This window comes from Antechinus flavipes, chromosome 1, assembly GCF_016432865.1.
Source record: "Antechinus flavipes isolate AdamAnt ecotype Samford, QLD, Australia chromosome 1, AdamAnt_v2, whole genome shotgun sequence".
NCBI lineage: Eukaryota > Metazoa > Chordata > Mammalia > Dasyuromorphia > Dasyuridae > Antechinus > Antechinus flavipes.
The window spans coordinates 111164412-111188833 of NC_067398.1; the positions used below are offsets into that span (position 1 = coordinate 111164412).

A 24422-nucleotide genomic window follows, 5' to 3' on the forward strand; every position below is an offset into this window, starting at 1 on the left:
CAAGTCTTAGTCCTCTTTCTTCTGTACCATGATTTTAAAAATCTGGCCAAGGTTATAGTTAGTGACAGAAACAAGACAGTGCCAGGACCAAAAAAGCTGCCATAGTTAACTTTTTTTCCTGCCTGTCTAATGAATAAGAACTTTTTTTTCCAATGGGGAGTAGTGGGAATTCTGGTTTGCTTTGGAGTACATCCATCAAACAGACTATAGAGTGACTAACATTTAGAGATCTCAATTTTCTTCTTTGCGCAGTGTCAGGGATTGGAAAGGTTGGACTGCAATATCCTTAAAAATACTGTTTCACCTGTTATATGTTATAAAATCATTCTTTGTTAAGAATTCCATATAGTTCTGGTGTTGGGAGCTGTATAGTTCTATATTCTCTAGTTCCTGAAATAGACTACCAGTACAGCCAAGGACTAGAAGAAACTTTCCATAAAAGATATGAGCAACCAACCTAGATATCCAAGGACTACCTTCAGGAAGCTTAGAGGGTCTGTGAGCAAATATTAATAAGGCATTTTCTTATGCTCACTTACTCTGGTCCCCTAATTCATCTCATAGCCTTTAAAGCTCAAACATTGTGTCCTGACCTGACAAGTGAGGGATTGTTACCTCATCAACCACAATGGCTTTTCAACCACAAGCTCTGTGCTTTCCTAACCATTTTTATTATATTTGAACCGTATCTGCTTTCCTTTTACGTAGATAGACCTCCAATTGGCCAACCACCAGAAATAACACCTTGAAGATCATATGAAAACAAGAACAAGTATTATCAACCTATTGAGAGCAATGTAGTTCTGCATAATTCACAGCCTCTTTCAGAACTATAACCTGCTCAATAGGACAGATGACTGAATAAATATGTGTGGGATGCTCCATAGAAAAGGATCTGTTCTCCTCTCCTCTACTACTCTACCTTTCCCTCCTTACTCTTTTCTCCCCTCTATTACTTTTCTTTTTACATTATCTTTCCCTCCTATCTTTTCTTCCTCCTTCTCTTCCTACCCTCCCTGTCTTCTCCCCTGCCTTTATCTTTCTTCCCTTCCCTTCCCTCTCTTTCTTTCCTTGCATTCTATCTCTTCTCCTCTTCATCCCTCTCTTCTTTCCTTTTTGTCTTCCTTTTCCTCCCTTGTTCTCTTCTCTCCCTTCTTCCCTCCCTCTTTTCTCTCTCTTCTTTCCCCTTCTCTTCCCATCCTCTTTCACTTTCCTTCTCTTTTTTCTTTTCCTCCCTTCTTCCTTCCTTCCCTCCTTCCTCTTTTCCTTCCTTCCTCCCTCTCTCTCTTCCTTCCTTCTTTCCTTTGTTCCTTCTTTCCTTCCTTCCTTCCTTTTTTCCTTCCTTCCTTCCTCTCTCCCTTCCTTCCTCTCTCCCTTCCTCCCTTTCTTCTTTCTTCCTTCCTTCCTTCCTCCCTCCCTCTCTCTCTTCCTCCTTCTCTCCCTTCCTTCCTTCCTTCCTTCCTTCCTCCTTTTCTCCCTTCCTTCCTTCCTTCCTTCCTTCCTTCCTTCCTTTCTTCCTTCTTTTATTCCTTCCTTCCTTCCTCTCTCCCTTCCTCCCTTTCTTCCTTCTTTCCTTCCTCCCTTCCTCCCTTCCTTCCTCTCTCTCTTCCACCCTCTCTCCCTTCCTCCCTTTCTTTCTTCCTTCCTTCCTTCCTTCCTTCCGTTCTTCCTTCCTTCCCTCTTTCCCTCCTTCCCCCCTTCCTTCCTCCCGCCCTTTCTTCCTTCCTTTTTTTCCTTCCTTCCTTCTTCCCTTCCTCCCTTCCTCCCTCTCACCTTTCCTTCCTTTCTTCCTTCTTTCCTTCCCTCATTCTGTCCCTCCTTCCCTCCTTCCTTCCTTCCCTCCTTCCTTCTTTCCTTCCCTCCTTCCTTTTTTTCCTTCTTCCTTCCTTTTTTTTTCTTCTTCCTCACTCCCTTCTGTCCTTCCCTTCTTCCTTCCCTGCCTCCATTACTTTTTTGGAGACCTATGTTACATATTGCATGTTGCCTTTCACCTCTTACTCATGTTTTTCCAGTATCCTTAGTAGGGTTTGAGTGTGTGTGGAAGTCTCTGTGGCATATATGGAAAGACATAAATCCTTTGTTTTTTTTTTTAGATTTTTTAAAAGCACATCGAGCCTTTGTTGAAGGCTCCAATTTTCAGTGGAATATAAGGAAAGGGGTTCTTTCATTTTTGCCTTTGTATATCTAGCACACAGCATAGTGCCTGACATATAGTGGATGCATATTAATGCTTGACAAATTGACTTAAATCTGATCTTGTAGAGGTTATAATTTGATTTAACAAGACAGAAACAGGATCATAGGAATCAGAGACCTTCTGGTCCAGTGGCCTCATTTTACAGATGAAGAAGCTAAGGTTGCAGAAAAGCAACTAATTTGCCCAAGACTACAGAAGTGTGCATATACAAAAGTATATGCAACTTGCATATACAAATGATAAATTAAGTGATATATAAAAAGCACATAAAAGGTAGTATTAAGTGGAAAGTATTTGACTGGACCTGAGGTCAATAGACTTGGGTATATATCCTGGGACTGGCACAAACTACGAGTGTGAACTCAGGCTACTTACTTTGCCTCTCTTAGCTTTCGCATCTGATTTCTAAAATGGAGTTATTGTCTATACTACCCACTTCACAGGGTCATTCTGAGGGAAGTGCTTGAATATATAATCAGGAATTGTTTTATTTAAGCTAAGTAAATAATGGAGACAATATGTACCATGGGAATTCATCTGCTAAAGCTTACACAACTGGAAAAGTCTTCAATAGGAAAGAACCTAGAAAATCATCAGATTCTAGCCTTAGAGTCAGAATAAATGTTATACATCATCAAAATAGGTTTATTTACAACAAATATTCTATTCAAATAGAGAAGAGAGGAAAGTAATTGTTATAATCAAGATATCTTTTCTGTATCCTTGGGGGGATATTTTATTACAACCATATTAGAAAATAAAATTGATCAACAAACAAGCATTTATAAAATACCCACTATGCTGAAGAAAGTTTAAAAAATGCAGTTGAAGGCATGTTGAGTCTTTGAATGATCAAGCATACCAGAATATGAAGTATGAAAGCGAGCAGATATTTATTAAAAATCTACTATGTACCAGTCATTGTGCTTAATTACATTATCTGTAAGGAGTTCACCTCTGTGTGGCTACATGGTATGGTAAAGTTCTGGATTTCTGAAATCAGGAGACTTGACTCAAATACAATCTATGACACTAGCTGTGTGTTATGAATACAGGGAAGTCATTGAATCTCTTAGAATCTCTATTTCCTCATATGTAAAATGGGTATAATACTTGCAATGCCTATTTACTTTTGTGAGGAAAGCAATTTGCTACCCTTAGAGCATTATAGAAATATGAGTTACTATCATCTAATTATTTTAGCTAAAATCTACCCATAAATTGGAAATAATTTGAAGGACACATAAATTCTTCAGATATGGAAAAGATGAAGAAAATAGTTATTTAGAACTCTTCCTGATCTACTTTAAGTTTCTCATAAGCAAAGCAGGTGAAGAGGAATGAAATGCTTTTTATATACATTTCCATAAAACACACCAGTATTTCTGGACCTAACATGTATATTCTTCATCTGACAAGGATAACTGAGCTCAGTCACTAAAACCCTGGTGCTTTATTTTCTAAAGGACCTCCCAAGCTATTGGATGAGAATCAGGATCTATTACTTCTTATTTAAAATGACATTGATAGCTTTCAGTGAATTAGAGATACCAGTGGGGCTGGAGAGACCCATGGCACCCAGAAAATCTCTCTAAATATAATATTAATTAGCCTATCCTAGCTCATTCACAGAACACATTGTGGGGAGCACAATGATGGTCATTCCTCAGAAATCTGAAAAAAATTCTGTAGAACTGGGCATCAAAATCCAGGCCAATTGTTCTTACACCCTCTCTTTGGGTGTGATATGAGTGAATTTCAGAAACATGAGGATGTGTGTGAACAAGTGAAATTATGTCAAGGACAGTTACTTGAACTCTCACCATTAACGTCATTGGCAAACATTACTTCATTCTCTGAGGGGAAAAAAAGCTGATCCCTGTTTGATCACCTTATGTGGCAAACCTGGAAAGTGAAAAGCTTAATGCTTGGATATAGAAAATGATGGTCTTTGGATCCACTTTGTTTGGGGGGAAGAGAAGGGATGATACATTCTGCTCTTCATTTCATTTCCTTTGTAACAGTTTGCTCTTCTCTAGCAGAAATAATTACGGTATTCAGCCTGAGAAGATATATGAGGATTTAAGCAATTTTGATTTAAGACTGTTTTCTTTTTTCTTTTGGCTTCAAAACAAATCAGCAAAGATGCCCACATCTCAATAGGATGCCAGTACAAATTCAGATAAAGACAGATCAGTTTTCTAGACCCATGTAGTGTCTGTGCAGTGGGGGTAAATGGAGTCTCATACATTTTTATGTTATGATAACCTTGCTGCTTCTAAACATATTTGTTTCTGTAATAATTATTGCACATATGTAAAGGATACAGTCTAATCACAAAAGAGGACAAAGTTTTGAAGTATTAAATTCATAGCTGTCAGAGCTGAAAGGGACCTTAGTGATCATCAACCCAAATTCAGCAATGTTATAATAAGATACAAGGTCCTGACACATCATAAAAGCTGGAATTGAGATGGGTCTTTTTAATTTTTCTCTCTCAGTTATATTTATACCTGAAATTATGAGAAGCTAAATTCTGTCTAGGATGAGCTTTTTCAAGTAATGATGGTAATAAAATAAGTCATGTTTTTATTGCACTTTAAGTTTTTCTAAGTGCTTTATATATGTTCCCCTATTTGATCTCACTAACTCTTTTAAAATAGGTAGTAAATTAATTTTAAATCCTCATTTGATAGGTTCAGGGACTTAGATGTAAGTAAGTCATGTGACTTTCCATAGGCATACAGTAATTAAATTCCTGAAGTAAGATTTGAACTCAGGTTTGCTCCTGATTCCAATGCCATGCTACAGATGGATATGTATTCATAATTGACTTTAGGTGCTATCAGTTGATGAACTTGTTATTTTATTTGTTTGATGTTCCTATGATGCTTTAAACCTTGCAGGGGTCCTCAAATTACAGCCCACGGGCCAGATGCAGCAACTGAGGACATTTATCCTCCTTACCCAGGGCTATGAAGTTTCTTTATTTAAAGGCCCACAAAACAAAGTTTTTATTTTTACTATAGTCCGGCCCTCAAACAGCCTGAGGGACAATGAACTAGCCCCCTATTTAAAAAGTTTGAGGACCCCTGCTTAAAGTTTTGAAAGGCAATTTCCAGGAGTCATAAAGCAGTATTAAGTCATGTAAGCATGATGCTTATCTATTGACTGACCTTGGAAGTAGTGCCTTTAAATCCATCCATTCATTCAACAGCTATTTATTAAACACCTTCTCTGTATGATGTGTTATTATTGGGCAGTGACCCAAATAGAAAAAAAAATAATTTAAATGTAGATTTTATCCTCATGGATTTTACAGTTGAAATGTGAAATTGCCTATATCACTCATTACAGTAATTATTGATAGTAATATATCTTTGCTTCTTATTTGACCCCACCTACTTTCCACTTTATCACTAAAAACTCACAAGCCTAATCTTTCATTTTAGCTCACCTGATTTACATATCAAACCTTGAAACTTACCTTGTTTTTTACAGTAAATGAATTGAGGGGAACCTTAGCTGTCTTCTAGTCTAGTTATCTAGAAATCCCTTTTTATAATATTCTTGAAAAATGGTTACCACCATCTGTTTGAACACCTTCAATGATAAGAAATCCAATGTTGCACAAGGCAAACACTTTGTTTCCATTTTTAAATAGTATTAATTGTTAAAGAGCTTTTTCCTCATATGGAATTTAATTCTTCCTCCCTATAACTTTTTCCCTTTGGTCCTTTTATTTTCTTATTGCCTCTTTGCTTTGAGTCATGGAATTCCATAAACTTTTCTTTTCTCCGTTCAAATTTTCTTCCTCCTCTAATCTTGCAACTTAAAATCTAATTTTCTCTGTAAAACCTTTCTTGATTATCCCTTCTTAAATTGCCACCTATCTGTATATTCATAGTTCCTGAAATAATTATTTATCTTGCCATTTATTTATCAATTTATCACATACTGCTTTGTGGACTTTGCTCATTTATAGGGTTTCCTCAAAATACCCCAATTTTTCATTTCTTTGAAACATGCATAAGCAGTAAAAGGAAGAAAAGCAAAAAAGGAAGAAAATATTTTCTTTATGTTATGTATTGTTTTCTCAACTTTACAATAACTTCTACTAGGGATTTTTTTTGGTGGGGAGGATGTATTATCCATAACATCTAGTATAATACTTTATGCATAGATGGTATTAGTTGAGTTGATTTAATATATAATGAATGAATAAATTGTTCCTAGGTCTCTAGGTAAATCTATTATAATATATTCTTTTTTCTTTTGTCTTTCTTTCCTTTTTCCTTCCATCCCGAATATTTCAAAGATAAAAACAAATCAAGGTCTACTTATTAGTTCTTAATATGGAAATTATCTATAGCAACCAATCTTTTATCTTTCCTGTGAGCATCAACTTTCATAGTTCTCATAATAAATGTTGGTGATATAGAAGAAAAGGGTTTAGGTTTAATTATGACTCTGATTTAAGGATAGTTATTTAGGTACATGATTAGGAGAAAGACATAGATGCTTGTTAATATTCTTGTAATCCATTGGAAATCAAGAGTCCACTAAACATTTCTTTTTGTTTTCTTTTGTTTTTCTTTTGACCATTTTAGATCCCTCATGTCACGGGAGTCTTTGGCATCCACAACTTTGAGTCTGTCAGAAAGTCAGTCAGCCTTGAGTGTGAAGCAAGAGTGGTCTCATGGCTACAGGACTCTTCCTTCCCTTTCTTCCAATTCAGGCTCTCAGAATGGCAGTGATCTAGGAGAATTATTTGGCATCCCCCCTGGGACACCTATGTCCAACAATAGCGTCTCCAATTCATTGCCGTCCTATCTTTTTGGGATGGAAAACAGCCACTCCCCTTACCCTAGCCCCAGAAATTCTTCCACCAGGTCTCACTCAGCCCGTTCTAAGAAGAGAGCTCTCTCTTTGTCCCCTTTGTCTGATGGCATTGGCATTGACTTCAACACGATCATCCGGACCTCCCCAACATCCTTAGTAGCGTATATCAATGGTTCTCGGGCATCACCTGCCAATATTTCCCCCCAACCAGAAGTCTATGGACATTTTCTAGGAGTGCGGGGTAGCTGTATCCCACAGTCGTGTTCGATCCCAAGCACTCAACGCAGTCTTCTGGTGACCAGCGGCAGCCTCACGATCCCTGCTTACAACGAGAATGGGATGGTGGAATACCAGCGCATGCAGCAGCTGGAGCAGAGCAGCTTACAGTCCGCAATTATGAACAACATGGTGGTACAGCAGGGTCTGCCTGTCTCAGACAGCCAGCCAGGTGGTTTATTGAAAAGCGAACGCTTAGACGACTTCCCAGGTGGCGCCATTGATATTCCTCCACCGCCACCCCCTTCTTTGCCACCACCACCACAAGGGCCGCCACCCCCTTACCACGCCCATCAGCACCTTCACCAGTCTGAGCTCATTCACCATCCCCACCCGCTCCCTTTGCCCCCTTCTGCCCAAGTTCCACAACAGGAAGAGGATGGAGAGTTAGATGATTTTAATGGAAAACACTGCTGTCGCTGGATTGACTGCAGTGCCGCGTACGACCAGCAAGAAGAGCTTGTACGGCACATAGAGAAAGTTCACATAGACCAGAGGAAAGGAGAGGACTTCACTTGTTTTTGGGCTGGCTGCCCTAGAAGATACAAGCCATTCAACGCCCGATACAAATTGTTGATCCACATGAGAGTCCACTCAGGAGAGAAGCCGAACAAGTGCACGGTGAGTCTTAAAAACCCAAACTTGAATGTGTTGAAGGAATTGTGTGTTCCTGTGCACTTTGTGTCTTTAATTGAACATTTTTTTCTTTAATTGAATATTTTATTTTCCCCAAACAATAACTTTTATTTTTGCCGTTTAAAAACAGTCAAGATCATTCCCCAATATACTTTAATTGAATCCTGCTTTCTAGAAGAAAAAAAAATTAAGTAAAACTCAAGAAAATTGATCATTTTTGAAAGCATTTATGTTATTGTCCACAATGTTTATCATGTCTCCATTGAGAAAAGGCTGATTATATATATATAATTTCTGAGGATCCAGATTGTTCACTACATTTCTGAATTCAATAGCATTTTATTGTTGTTTTTTACCTACATTATTTTAGTCATTGTGCATATTGTTTGTTTGATTCGGCTCTCTTACCTCTGAATCAGTTCATAAAAGTCTTTCTGTGATTTTCTTAATTTCTTATATTTATAATTTCTTATGGTGCAACAGTATCCTATTATTATGTTTTTATTGAATTGGTGATTAGTTACATAATTTCTAATGACTTTTTTGCTACCATATAGAGTTCTCTTATAAATATTTTATTACATGAAGAACTAAAATTTCTCTTTATCATTGCCCTCCTTTGGATTTGCACATGCATATATAAATATATATGTAGTTGTATATATATATGTGTGTGTGTGTGTTTATACCCAAATATATATTCATGCACACATGGAATATATATGCACAAAAATGTATCAGTGGTACCACCTGAGAACCAAGTATTTGTAGGTATCCATCTATATATATATCTGGGTGTGTACTAAGCATTTCCATATAGATGGATATTTCCCAAGTGGTGATATGCATTTAAACATATAACACATAAACATATGTACACACATATTCAGTGGAATATCACAATTTAGTTCAATGAAAAGCCCAAGATATAATTTTCCTAAACATAGCTTGCAGGGTAGGGATAGAATATCTTAACTCTTGCATGTTAGTTGAATAATAAACATACTCAAAAAAGAGCTGAGAAGGGGAGCAGCATCTAATTGTTGAGTGAAAGTATTTCCTATGCATTCTTAAGCTGTCAGTGTTTAGTTGAGTAACAGAATGTTTCTTTAGTTTGTGGAGCTTTCTAGACATGTCCATCCTGTGATACTAACCTTAATAAAGTAAGTGTTCTATGCTTGAGAGAAATACTCAGGCATTGGTGTTGTCCTTTCTCCAAAGCAATTGAATCAATATTGATGAGATACATACAAACTTGGAGTCTTTCACCTATTTATGATTATGACTGTTCTGGAGAATACATACACCATCAGCAAACAAACTTTAAACCTTTTCCAAAGCAAATAAACTAAGCATTTTTCTTCCTGTTCTTCATAGGAAGTGAAAAATAATGGGAGCTGGAGTAGGGGAAAGTTTGCTATTTGGAAAAGAACTCAACATGAAGGAGTTTTGCTAGTAAAATTTATCCTTCCTATGCCTATATAGATAAATGAGTTATAATGATTGATAGCTAGAATTAAAATGTTCAGGAGTCAAAGAAAGAAGGCTTATACAAGGATACATCCCTTTTTTGCATAAAGGCACTTGGCAAAGAAGTGCAAAAAGAAGCTGAGGAAGGTTCACTACTTTAGTGCTAGAGAAGAACAATTTGCATGCTGAGTTTTTTTCTTTCTTTCATGGTGTAAGCCCTGACCATAGTTTTACTTTTCACCTATATAGCTATTTTAAAATAAGTGACTCATCATTTGTCTCACATCTAGCAGACACCTGAGAAAATATAGAAAGGCAATATGGTATGGGGAGGGGCAGGACTTGATATAGAGAGATGATGGTGATGATTGTTGTTATTCAATCATTTAGTCATTTCTAACTTTTTCATGATCCAATATAAAATTTTCTTTGCAAGATATCGGAGAGATTTGCTATTTTTTTTTCCAATAGGCTAAGGGAAACAGAACTTAATACCTCTGGTAACACAGCTAGTTAGTGTTTGAGGCTGGATTTGAACTCAGATCTTCCTGAATCCATATTCAGGAAGGACCTGGACTCAGATCTCCCCTGTCTTGCTTAGACTCTGCATGACTTTGGGTAAGCAATTTTATCTCTCTTAGACTCAGTTTCTTCTTTTGTAAAATGAGACATTTGGACTCAGATTCCTTCTCCTTCTAAATCTATGATCCTGTTTAGTGGAAAAAAAGCTGCCAGCAATAATAACCCCAAAAATCAGCTGACACCTGTTTTGTTTGCTTATAACATTAATGGAGGACATCTCAACTATGATAGTCTTGGCAACAGCAGGAAGGATTTGCACTGTCTCAGACAGCTTATTTTAACAGTTATTATTAGTGTGGATGGAAAGAAACATTTCTTTAGACTTAAAAAAGTGGGAATTCCAGGAATTCCCTGTACATTGGATATGCTATAGGTTTTCACATGTCTGAAACATAAATCTCTTGAACTGTGGCTCTCCCCTTCTAGCTTCCTCTCCCTTCCATGGCAAGTCCCAATAATAAAGAATCTCTACCATATGCTTCTTCTTGATTGTCAAAATGATATGCTGAGTCGTCCTCCATTAATGTTGTGAGCAAACAAATCAGGTGTCAGCTGATTTAGGTTATTATTACAGGCAGCTTTTTTTTTTTAATATTTAGTAGTTGTTTTAAAACAATTTAAATAATATTTTGGATGAAATAAAAATTAAATTGCATTTGTGTCTGTTCGTGTGAAATATTATATTGTTATTCTCTAAGGTGAAACCTGAAACTCATAAATTGGGAGAATCTGGCTTAAGCCAATCAGGAGAATAAGAGCATTTCAGCCCTCTAACCTTCACTCTGTCAGTGGTATTCTACATTACATATATAAGAGAGGAAAAGACAATAATATGTACTGTTCAGAGAACACTGGTGGATTGCAGCTATAGTCCAATCAGGAAAAACCTTTAGGCTTTAAAAACAAACAGTATATAACCTTTAGTTTTGATTAACTTTGAGTGAAAATAGTTCCCTGAATTTGGCCTGATTGAAATAAGTAAAAACGTCATAAATTTGGGAAAACTTAAGTTGCAAAATGAATTTTCCAGAAGTATTTCTTCAAATTTTTATTATTCAGTGACTTTCATAATCATTGTTTACACTGGTTTTCAAATGCACAAATCATTCTTGGCATAAGGTCAACAATTGTCAAACTCCAAAATTCCAATTTAAAATAGAAATACTTTAGTGAAAGCCAGAGTGAATTTTTCAGGCTGGTATTTCTGTTAGCATGAGCATCAGAGTTGCATTTCTGACTTCTACCTTTTCCCTATCTACCACGATTTCTCCTCTAATGTACATTATTACATGTAAATCTAATGTACATTATTACATGTAAATCTGTTTTATTTTATTGATATGTTTAATAGAATCATTTTTGTGATGTTAAAACTCAGAAATCCAAAGCATTGACATATTTTCCCCTCCTTGAAAATGTTGTTGTACTTTAAAAACATTTATTTTTAATACACATTACTTTATAAATCATGTTGGAAGAGAAAAATCACAGCAAAAAGGTAAAACTATGGGAGACAAAAAAATAGAAAAAAGACGTGAACATAGTAGGTATTGATTTACATTCTATCTCCATAGCTCTTTTTATTGATGCAGATGGCATTTTTTTTCCAGAGTCTATTGGTATTGCTTTGGATTACTGAACCACTGAGAAGAACCAAGTCTTTCATAGTTCATCATTGAACATTATTATGTATAATGTATTTCTGGTTCTGCTTGTTTTGCTCAGCCTCAGTTCATTTAAGTCTTTTAAGGCCTTTCTAAAATCAGCTTGTTCATCATTTTTATAGAACAATAATATTCCATTATTTTCATATACTACATCTTATTTATCCATTCCCAAATTGATGATCATCTATCATTTTCCAATTCTTTGCTACCACTAAAAGAGCTGCAACAAACATCTTTGCACATGTGAGTCCTTTTCCCTTCTTTATGATTTCCTTGGGATACACACCTAGTAATGACACTGCTGGGTTAAAGGGGCTGTACAATTTGATAGCCCTTTGGGCATAGTTCCATATTGATCTCCAGAATAGTTGTATCATTTCACAACTCCATCAACAATGCATTAGTGTCCCAGTTTTCCCACATCCTCTCCAACATTTATCATTATCTTTTTTTTTTGTCTTCTTAGACAATCTGAGAGGTGTGTAGTGCTATCTCAGAGTTGTTTTAATCTGCATTTCTCTAATTGATAATGATTTAGAGCATGTTTTCATATGACTATAGTTGGCTTTAATTTCATCATCTGAAAATTTTCTGTTCATATTTTTTAATTGGAAATGATTTTAACAGGTTTGCTATCCTATGCATTGATGGGTACCTATTTTAGTCTCTCTGATTCCATTCTATTCTCTTCTTTAATTTTTTTATGGAGTATAATACAGCATTAATGTTTTTGTGGGAATCATGTCTCTTTTGCTACATTGAAGGCACCATGAGGTCAGGGATGGCCTGATGTCTTAATGATGATGCTATCAAAAAGTTAACACAATGCTTTGCACAACATAGGTGCTTAGTAAATGATTTATGTATGAATGAATAGATGAATATGTGGATGGATGGATTCTGTATTAATATTTATATTTGAATGTTTCTTAAAATTATATTTCTAGTTTTAAAACTCTATTTCTTGGTAAGACATTAACTATATGAATGAATCACAGTCGTCATGTCTTCTGAAAACCAGTTTGTGTGTTGGAAGAAAATTTCTGTTTGTTGGTTAGGAATACTGTCAACTTCAAGCAAGATTATTGTATAATGTTCACAATTAGCAATGTTCTCAACCGATAATGGAAGAAAAGGTATTTGCCATTGTCAATATGGATAGACACCCAATGAAAAAATACATACATATCTACCTATTGTAAACAACATATTTCACATTCTGTGAACATTAGGTTTTTGAAGCCAGATACAAATAATTGCTAAGACTGTAGTATTTTATCTCTCTTTACTTGAAAAAAAATCTAGTGGTTACAGACTTGAAGTTTCAGAGTTAGGGCCAAATAAAATGACCACAGTTCTCTTTTGGAAACATGAAATGATCTTTTGGTTTCTGTGGCTGCATCACATGGTATGAGTGTAAGGAACGTGCTATTTTAAAACAGTTTGTATTTTTTTCTTCTTCATGATTGTTTAACTGTGATTAATTTGGTGTGTACAATTTTTGGAGCTAGTCATCATTTTCACTCACTTAGCTTATTGACCCAAGCAGATATGATGGCCCAATTGTGCCTAATCACCATGACTACAGGCAACACAGGGTGATTTTGAAAGGCACAGTGAAAAAAAAAGAAATATGTGAAAGGTCCGCCCACTGACAGCATGCTTGCTGTGAGAGGCTACTGCCAGTGCGGGCAGTGCCAAGTTCATTTTGGGTGCATAAAACAATTCTGTTGAACAGGCATTATTAAAGCATTTACTCCATGCAAGCAACTGTCTTAGACAGTGGATAGCCAAGGATTCAAAGTGACCCAGCTCTTGTCATTAAGGAGTTTGCAATACAGTATAGAGATAAGATTGCAGCTAGATGTTTTAATGGATAGAGCAATAGATTTGCAATCCAGAAGATTCAGCTTCATGAATTCAAATGTAGCTTCAAACACTTAATAGCTGTGTGATGCTGAGCAAATCATTTATCCCTTTTTACCTCAGTTTTCTCATCTATAAAATGAGCTGGAATAGGAAATTGCAGACTACCTCAGTATCTTTATTAAGAAAATCTCAAATGGGGTTAAAAAAAGTCAGATGTAACTGTAAAAATACTGGATAACAATAACAGGGGGATAAGACATTTAATTTATACAAGTGAAAATGTGATGAGTAGAGATCAGAGTTCAAAGAAGGATAAGGGAGTTATGGAAAGAGGGATCACTTCTAGCCTGATTTTAAGAAAAAAGAATATGGGTTAAATCATCTGCAATCAGGAAGGATTCTTTGGGAATCATCAAATAGGAAGGACTACTCAGGAGTGCTGAAACTGAGGCCTGAAGCTATAAAGAGATCAAGTCAATAGGTCACTCTCTAGGGGAAGAGCAGCATAATGCTGTGGTGAGTAGCAATTTGTCTTTTATAATCTCAATCTGAGATAGCATCTCCCTCCCTCCCTTCCCCTCTCCTTTCTCCCTTTCTCTCTCCTTTTCTTCTTTCTTTCTTTTTCTTCCCTGTATCTGCACTGTTATAAATCTACATACAAGTATTAAAAGAAAAATAATATAAAAGACATAAGCAGTTTAAATAATTTTTGATGAAGTTCAAGAAAAGGGGAAACTCATTTGAATGGATGGGGAGATAGGGAAGGAAGAGGAGCCTTATAGAAAGAATTTATTAAATGCTCAGGAGATATAAAAAGAAAAGAAAAGTCAGTTCCTGCCCTCAACGAATTTATATTCTAAGAAGGGAGTGATAGCTAGGGAAGTTATTTTGGTTTGGAAGTTACCTGGATTTTCAGTGGAGTTTATGGACTGATATGTCCTTTCTAGCATTTGCAACTTTGACATGATCATTATTCCAGAAGTGCTAAGGATGTTTTTTTTCAGAATCATCTTCCTTATCCCCCCCTTATACAATGAAGGGATCATATAACTTCTAATATGCTTTTGGTGCTAATTCCTATAATACTGGGATAGCCTCCAAAATGCGATAAAAAGAGAATCCTTGACGATTGTATTGATTTCTTCTAACCATTCTCACATGCATATGCTGTTACTGTTCTAATAAATTTCATCCTTCCATTAACGAAGGGAAGATACAAAGGGAAAGATACAGGAAATATACAAATATACATACACAGAATTACATACCTATACACATAATATGTATATAGATTTTGTCCATCAGATTGAATAATATTTAACATGTAGAATTAGTGCCTTAATAGAATTCTAAATAAAATCTGTTTAGATTTTCTCATCTTCTGAGTAGAAGGAAGGGAGGAGATTAGCAAGGGTGATAGGATAAATCATCATCATGTTGTATAACTATAATTTGTAGAATGATTTAAGGTGTATAGAATGCCTTCTCTCCCTCAAACCTTGTGAGATTTGCCCTGTGTATATTATTATCCCCATTTTACAGATGAGGAAATTGAGCTTTGGAGAGATTTAAGTTCTGACTGTGAAACTGATGCCAAGACTTGGAGAAATTGATGATTTGCCATCATGCACAATAGAAAGCAATTTTTGCCAGAAGTTTAGGGAGTGGGAACAAGGGACCTACAGGATTATGGGCTTCCACTTACAAGTTGTTTATTTTTCCTGGATGAATCCTACCCAATCACAAAAGAGACTTTTGCAAAACTTTCACCCACCCATGGATTTTCATAAAAATGTCACTGGCCAAAAGACAGCTTTGAATTTTGTATGAATTGACTCATTTCTCCACAGGCATTTTGACTGGCAAAACCTAGAATATTTGCTTTGGCCTGAATATTGGGCAGTTCATTTTTAAGGATATCTCTGTAACATTCAAATGTGAATACAAGAAAATAAATTCAGAGCATAGGATATTACTCTATTTGTTGACTGCTTCCAAAATCTCTAGGCCAGGATATTTCATGTAGCCAGGATGTATCTTGTGGAAAACTAATTCATTATGAATCACAGGAAAGGACAAAAGATGTAGGTTCCCCACTTTTATTGTGTTAATAGGTTAGGATTTGGTGCTGTAATTATAGATTTTTAGACTCTAAGGAATCTAAGGGAATCATTTAAAGTCTATACTCATCTTAAAGAATAAACTGTGGCCTGGATAGGATGATGATGACAATGATAATAATAATAACTAACATTTAAAAAGCATTTACTATGTGCTAAGTATTTAATTATTATTTTCTCAGTTGATCCTCATAGCAATCCTGGAGGTAGGTGCTATTAGTATCCCTATTTTACAGAGCAGAAAACCAAGGCAAGCAGAAGTTAAGAGATCTGTTCAAAGTTATACTGTTGTAAATATCTCAGCCCAGATTTCAACTCAGATGTTTTTGACTCTAGTCTAGTACACAGCTAATTAGTGGCAGAACAGGAATTAGAAACTAGGTTCTCTTAATTGATGATCTTTAATTATTTCCCACATTAGTTTTTTTCTAAAAGCTTCTGCATTCTGATACTGATCCTTAGGTAAAAACTGGTGATGGGGTGCTGTGTTTAGAATTGGTTTATTTTAAGAAGTTTACCTTATATGATTGTATTAAGGATCAAAGTATATATACATATGTGTATATATATATAAGCATATATATATACACACATATATAATGTGATTTGTAAACCACTATTAATATTAAAAAACAATATCTCTTATAGTATTAATATTATTAGTTCTGACTTTTTAAAAAGAAATTAGATACTTGAGAGTGTTTATTTTTGTTAAAAAGAAAAAAAACATGTTATAGTAACAGCAATTTTTAAAAAATAAAATTCATGTAAAAGAGACAAAAACAGCTGAAGACTCAACAGCAATTACAATCAGATCATCAATCTAACTTTTTTTCTACAGGTTGTCATTCTCCTTTTCAAAAAATTGTCAATTAACTCTTAATTCCAGAACTTTCCTAAATAGGATGCTAAGCCTTTATGAACCATTTCTGTAAGTGTTAATATATAAGAAAAAAAAGTTCTTCATCCATTTAAAAATCCAGACAAAATAAAGTATTTTGAGGATCATTTTGTATTTTTGATAATTTTATGAGTTCTGTGGCTAAAGAGTTCATCATCACTTGGCTGGCCTACTCTCTAGGAATTTCTTACCATTCTGTTACCTCAAGACAACTGTTACCAGCCTTTATTCTGTGGGTATAATCTTGGAGATGCAAGAGTTACTTCATACCATATGGGTCATTGGGAGATTGTGGGAGATTGTAGGATCTTGGGTTTAGAAACTGAAGTAGTCTTAGAGATTCTCTAGTCCAATTTTCTCTCGTTTGACAAATGAAGAAACTAAGATACTCCGAAAAGATGCATTCTGCTCAAGGTCCCCCAGTATTAAGTAATTGACTATAGGTTTGAACCTAGATTATTTAACATAAAATACAGGACCAGGAGACTTTGAAAATTCCTAATCTTCAAGCACATCCCTGATATTTACATGGAGTAAGTTACCAAAAACTTAGTGAACTATCAAAACATTAAATTTTATCAAAATGCCTGATGTAACTAAATGAATAAAATCACAAGTTAAATCTTCCTCATCTCTCAGAGCTGAAACACCACCAATGAAACATCTGGTAAAAATCAGCGGCAGCGTAGCTTCTAGTTCATATCCCATAAGACATCAAAATAGTGAATAGCCATATTATAGAGATAATCATAAGAGTTTTCCCCCCAAAAAATAAAACAATACCTCAAGATATTTTTTAGTGATTTTCTTACAGCAAAGAGATATGTGTGCATATTTTTGCATGTATAATGAATGGATTGTAGACATCTATTTATCACCTTAGGCTTCATATCCCCCAGCAAAGGTAAAGGAGAAGCCTCAGAAATTCTCTCCAGATGTGGCATTGGCTGAGGTCTATAAGGTACCTGCCAAATTGGATTTTGCATCACACAGCCAATTTAGGAATCTGCTGTTGGAGGGAGAAAGGGAATAATTTCATTTCCCCTGAGGAGGCATTTGATCCAGTTTACCTGAGGAACTAGCCTTTCACGAACTTTGTCCCGAAGAAAAATTAGTAGCAGATTTGGGCCAGTGTTTCAAAGCCTTTAGTGGTTTGTGTTTCTTTTCTCTGAAATTCCAGCATTATTGAAATTTATTAGATAATCATTTTGCACTTTTTAAGAGGTTAAATATTTGTTTGAGGGAATTCATCTTCACTAGAAAGAAAAAAAATCATTAAGCACATCACAGTACATTGCCCTTTTATGGTGTTTCCTTTTTATGGTACTTTATCTTATTTTGTACATGGGAGAATATTTTATTTTCATACAGTTTCCATAAAAGCTTTACCAATTACCCAATTATGAGAGTAACAACAATAAATATTACCACGACCACCATCACTACAGACAAAAAAGAAAAAAAAGAAAAAAGAAAAGAAATCTCTATTCTTGAATGTTTGGTTCTTATATAGATTCAGTAAGCAGGAGATGTTTGCTTTAATTTATTCAAGCTGCAGAAGTGTATAAAATAAGTTTGGAGCCTTATTAGAAGTCTTTTGTCCGAATCTGAATACTTAATGATGCTCAATTGGCCAAAAATTTTGCAAAGTGGATACTTTCTTTGAGTGGAAGTGATGACATTCTTCAAGTTCAGATAGAATTTCACATTTATGTGAATATTTTTTTTTAATTCTCAAAAAGTTAGTACTTCTTTGATCTTTTTTAAAAAAAGTTTGTTTCAAGTTTTGAGTAAAAGTGCCATGAAAGAAATTTTTTTTTTATTTTTTCCAGACAGGTTTATGAACTTCTATTGTAATTATGAAATCAAAGCCAGCATTACCAATTGTGCATTAGATTCAGTTACAGAGAGTTTGGGGCAAAAGAAACTGGAAGAAATGAATGTAGTTTCACATCTGGCCCCTTGAGATTGTTGGTTGCTATATCCCATTCTGGAACAGCCATATCGTACATCCCACCTGGAAAGACAGAAGAAGTCAATGTCTGATAAGTGGGAAAGTAAAATGTGGACCCCTGCAAAGAGGGGTAGAGATGGATCAGATCTACAGTTAATTGCTGAACCTGGCAATAAGCCTATTTGTGGTTGTTTTTAGAGGAGCTCTGAAGGGATTCTTGCTTTTCTTTTCCAGAACATTGCCTTATCTTTCTTCTCCTTCTCCTTACTCACCTCTTAGTTATTGGTATTCATTTCCTTCCTAAATATTCCAAGAATCTTTTATCTGATCTCTTTTTTTTTCCTTTTTTTCTCCCTTTATTTCTTTCTTTCTTCATTCATTCAACAAACATATTGCATCCTTTCTGTGTCATTTTCTGCATTACATGTTGGATGATAAAAAGACAAAACATGAATCTTATATAATATTTACCTGTGTTGTGAATCCTCCCTTACATCTGCCTTCCATTTCCTCCTTTTCTTTCTAGCAATCTCACTGAAGACAGAGGCTCCAATATTTTTTCATTGCTTTCCTGGAAAATAGCATATAAAAGGTATTTAATAAGTGCTGTTTAAAATGATGCCAAATCTAACAGTCCTCAAATTGAATTTTTAAGGATTAAGAGTATTTGGTATGAAAAAATATTAGTATTTTTGACAGATTAATCAAATGTTTACAATTATTTTATATTTCCAAATACATGAAAAGATAGTTTTTAACTTTTACCTTTGCAAAACCTTGTCTTCCTAATTTTTCTCCCTTCCTCTTTCCCAAGACAACAAACAATTTGAGATAGGTTAAACATGTGCAATTTTGATGAATAAGATTTTAGTAAAAGGAGGATGTACTTTTGAGTATGTTATCTGGGAGGCATGAATTCAGGCACATAGCAATTACTACCAATAAATCTTTTTTTTATTAAAAATCTTTTATTTTCAAAACATATGCATGGATAATTTTTCAGAATTAACCCTTGCAAAACCTTGTGTTCCTCCCTTTTCCCCAACTCCCCTCCCCATGGCAAGCTATCCAATATATGTTAAACATGGTAAAATACATGCTAAATCCAATATATGCAGATATTTATATAATTATCTTCTGCACAAGAAAAATCATGTCAACAAGGAAAAAAAATGTGAAAGAAAATTAAATGCAAGCAAACTACAACAAAAAGATTCAAAATGCTCTGTTGTAATCCATCCTCAGTTCCCAGTCTTCTCGCCGGGTGTAAATGGTTCTCTTTATCACAAGACCATTGGAACTGGTCTGAATCATCTCATTGTTGAAAAGAACCACATTCATCAGAATTAATTGTCATACAATCTTCTTGTTGCCATGTATAATGATCTCCTGGTTCTATTCATTTCACTTAGCATTAGTTCATGTAAGTCTCTCTAGGCCTTTCTGAAATCATCCTGCTGGTCATTTCTTACAGAACAACACTATTCCATAACATTCATATACCACAAATTTTATTCAGCCATTCTCCAATTCATGGGCATCCAGTCAGTTTCCAGTTTCTTGCCACTACAAAAAAGAATTGGCACAAACATTTTTTTGCACATGTGGGTCCCTTTCCCTCTTTTAAGATTTCTTTGGGATACAAGCCCAGGGGAAACACTGCTGGGTCAAAGGGTATGCACAGTTTGGTAGTCCTTTGGGCATAGTTCTAAATTGTTCTCCAAAATGGTTATCTCAGTTCACAACTCCACCAACAATGTACTAGTGTCCCAGTTTTCCCGCATTCCCTTTAACATAAATCATTATCTTTTCCTGTCATTTTAGCCAATCTGAGAGGTATGTGATGGTGCCTCAGAGTTGTCTTAATTTGCATTTCTTTGATCAACAGTGATTTAGAGCACCTCTTCATGTGATTAGAAATGGTTTCAATTTCTTCATCTCAAAATTGTCTGTTCATATCTTTTGACCATTTATGAATTGGAGATTGGCTTGAATTCTTATAAATTTGAGTCAATTCTCTATGTATTTGAGAAATGAGTCCTTTATCAGAACCCTTGAATTTAACAATGTTTTCCCAGTTTATTGCTTCCCTTCTAATCTTGTCTGCATTAATTTTGTTTGTACAAAACCTTTTTAATTTAATATAATCAAAATTATCTATTTTGTGTTCAATAATGAACACCAGTTCCTCTTTGGCCACAAATTCCTTCCTTCTCTACAGATTTGAGAGACTACCTGTAAATCTTAAGAGAATATTGGCATATCTCCTATTCTGAAAGTCTTGTAAAGGTGAAGAGACCAAACCTTTTGTCTGGTTTTCTTTAAATTGGACTTTATAGCATTATCATACAACTATATATTAAATGGAAATAGAATAATTATGAAGTATTATTTCATTATAAAGAAGTTCTGGTGCATGTGATTACTTATCACTATTTTCTCTATTTATCTGCCTGCCTTTGTTCTACAGTGTTATATGTACCCTTAAGAAAGTTTTGTTCTTTAGACGGTGATGTAAAATGCCTATTCTGACAAACAGTATATCCCAAAGATGTGGATGGGGAGGACTCTTATCACAAGGTCACTTAAAAAATTCCTTCTTAATTCTGTTAGGAAAAGGGTCAGGGCATGTCTTTGCTTATGATTACTAAATTGGCATTTTGGTGTGTAAGGCTTTGTTGTTAATTGTATGTGGATTTAAAATATAAGTCATTTCCAAGATATGTCCATTTTTAGATGAAACTTTAAGTATAAAGCCAATAATAATGTGCATTAATTAATAATTTAAAGACTAAATTAATCATCATTGAGGTGTTTATGTGTTCTTATATAGATGAACTGCAATATTAGCTTTTCCTACAGATTTCCCAAAGATTTAGTCAAGAGTTAAGTTAGTGCTGTTCTTGTTCTAGCTTTTCAATTAAATTTGATTCATAGTATTATGGACCTCTAGCTATAAGGGGTTTTAAAGGCCCCTGTTTTATAGAAGAGGAAATTAAGGTCAAGGGAGGTCATGGAAGCAGTGTCTCACATATATGGGGAGGACCATACATTTGGTTCTTTTGTGTGGAGTTTCCATTTTTAAAAAGTAGAAAAACTGGAGACTGAAACTATTTAATTAGTTGGGTAAAATGATTAAGATGTAGACAGATGCCATAAGAATTATTTTGTTTCAGTTGTTCTCCCTTAGTAAAACATTTCCTTTTATAATATGAAAAGAGAAGATTGTTGCTAACCAAAGTTTCTGACCGATGCTTGTTGCACTCAATTTGTCAAGCTTTTTAAGGTTTCTCTTGTCAGCCTTGAATTTACTTTGGATTTGCTTTTTCTAGTCATATTTCATTGGATTTACTTTTTTCTATTCATATTGAGTTAATACACAGCAGAAATGAATGCCTGAAATGTTTAGGGAAGTACAAATTAAATCAATCCTGATCAGAATGGAGTCAATTTACAGTAATTAAGTAAAAAGCATCTTAAGGCCAAATGTGCATAGTTAGCCTTGGGGAAAGAGTAATTGAAGATTCTATCTTGTAAATGTTCCAGCCAAAATTATATAATAATAATTGTACTACAATAATAACAAGACAATGGATAGCTAGGTAGTGCAGTGGATAGAGTATTGATCCTGGAGTCAGGAAGATCTGAATTCAAATATGGTCTCACACACTTATTTACTGTGTGACCCCAAGCAAATCACTTAGCCCTGTTTGCCTCAGTTTCCTAGTGTGCAAAATGAGCTGGAGAAGGAAATGGCAAACCACCCCAGTATCTTTGTCAAAAAAACTCCAATGGTGTCACGAAGAGTCAGATATCACTGCAATAACTAAACAACACCAACAACATCTTACATTTATATAAAATTCTTTAAGATTTACAAAGCAGTTTTTTTCAAAATAGCCTGTGAAATAGGTAGTGTGAAGATTATTGTACCCATTTCACAAATGAAGACATTGAGACCCATCTCATCACCCACGTTCACAGAGGTAGGAAATATCACCGTCAGTGCCATATCCTCTTCTATGCTGTCTACTTATGTTTCCTTCTCATGTCATGAGTCATGAAGTCAATTGAGCCAGCCAATTATGGTCCCCAAAATTTGAATAGTTCCAGATGGACATTTGAACCCAAGATTCTGTTTGTGATTAATTTTTGTGATTCAGTCACTTCATCTAAGCGAGTGTCCAAGGGTGAATCAATAGCTGAAAAAAACAGTATGTGTAGCAGAAGAAGGGATAGATCTGGTAATGATGCAAGTGCATTGTAAGCCTAGCTCTGCATTCCCCATGTGGTTATGACCAAGTCACTTTTCTTAGTTGTGGTTATCTCAACCATATAATGAAGGGACTGGACAAAGGATGACCAAGACTCTTCCAGTTCTAAGTTCTAAGCCATGAGTAGTTTCTAAGATTTTCTCATATGGCTCATTTTATTCCTTTATGACCAAAATCTCTTTTAATTCCCCAAATTTAGGAATGCGTTTTGGACCTTTAAGTTCTATCCATTGATAGCACTTTTTAAAAAAATTTTTAAAAAGGAAGAATCTTTTCTCTTACCTTCCTATTCTAAGAAAAGGTGGTTTTTCTTCAGATGTACTACCTCCCTGTTATACTCTCAGGAGCTTCCCTTAGATGTGTTTTCTTTTCCCAATGGCAAATATCTGTTACCTCTCCTTGCCTCCTTATCCAAGTTATTCTTACGAGAGAATCTAATAAAAATACTCAATTATCACAAGTCTAATAATTGGCAGAACTTAATGTGTCTTCTTCTCCCCAACTTCCATTGCAATTTTATGGAAGACAAGCCTTAAATTGGGAGTGTCTAAGTGGTATAATGAACCAGTAATCAAGGAGATCTGAGTTCAAATTTGACCTCAGAAACATATTAATTGCATGAGCCTGGACAAGCTGCTTTCTTCCAGGTTTTCATCTATAAAATCAGTTAGAGAAGAATATGGCAAACTACTCCAGTATCCTTGCTAAGAAAACCCCAAATGCATTTATAAAAAATCAGACATGACTAAACAATAACAGTAAGCCTTAAACTAGAGACCTGTATCTCCAAGGCTCAAACTTTAATCACCAATAATCAATTATTATTATTGTTATTGTTATCGTTATTATTGTTGTTGTTTTGAGGAAGGGGGAGTGGTGATCTCATATTTAAATCTTCACTAACCCTTTTGAAGTTACACTGTTGTAAGATGATAGTCTGGTTTTGGTTGTCTGAAAGCATTCTTTCTTTGTGTTGTTGTTTGTCCTTTGTTCTTTAGAAGACGATCATGACATCAGGAAGGTGATGCCATGACACACAAGTAATTGGATTTAAATGAGGGAAGGCTGGGCAAGGTCACCTGCCTCAGTTTCCCCTCCAGAGCCATCTGGGTCTAGTGGTCATATATAGATCAGAAAGACCAGAGATGACCCTAGATGCAATGGAAGACCTTGGCCTTTTTAGTGAGGTCTCATTTTGAGTGAGATTGCACCCATTCATTAATTAAGGCTAGGTAGCAATTAAGGCAAAGAATCTCCTCTTTCATCTAATCCAAAAAAATCTAAATATGTATTTATTTATGTATGTATTTCCCATTTACCTACAAGAATTACTTGCTCTTGACCTTGACCACAAACCAGTTTCCATTCTTGTCCTATAAGAAATTGTTTCTAATATTAGAAATTCTCCTAACCTTTCTTCTCCTCACTATTTAAATTCACTCACCTTCATTCTTTTCCCTTTATTATTGACTATACAAACTTCTCTTATGGATAAGAGGGAGGCATTTTGTTGTTTTAGGACTATAGTTCTGTCTCACACTCAGAAGTTACAATGGTAGCTGTATATAAGAAGCACCAATTCAGTTTGGTAAGGGGATTCCCCAAGGCTCATGTTCTTCCTTCTTTATTCTTTA

At 35.1% G+C, this 24422-nt stretch overlaps 1 protein-coding gene across 2 annotated transcripts in view; it reads left to right on the forward strand.

The window, feature by feature from the left end:
- Positions 1 to 24422, forward strand: part of GLIS3 (GLIS family zinc finger 3) — a 615465-nt gene that overhangs the window by 209359 nt on the left and 381684 nt on the right. For both annotated transcript variants that reach the window (XM_051987896.1, XM_051987905.1), the window contains exon 4: positions 6808 to 7936. In XM_051987896.1, coding sequence (XP_051843856.1) covers positions 6808 to 7936 — 1129 coding nt within the window. The remainder of the gene's footprint in view (positions 1 to 6807; positions 7937 to 24422) is intronic.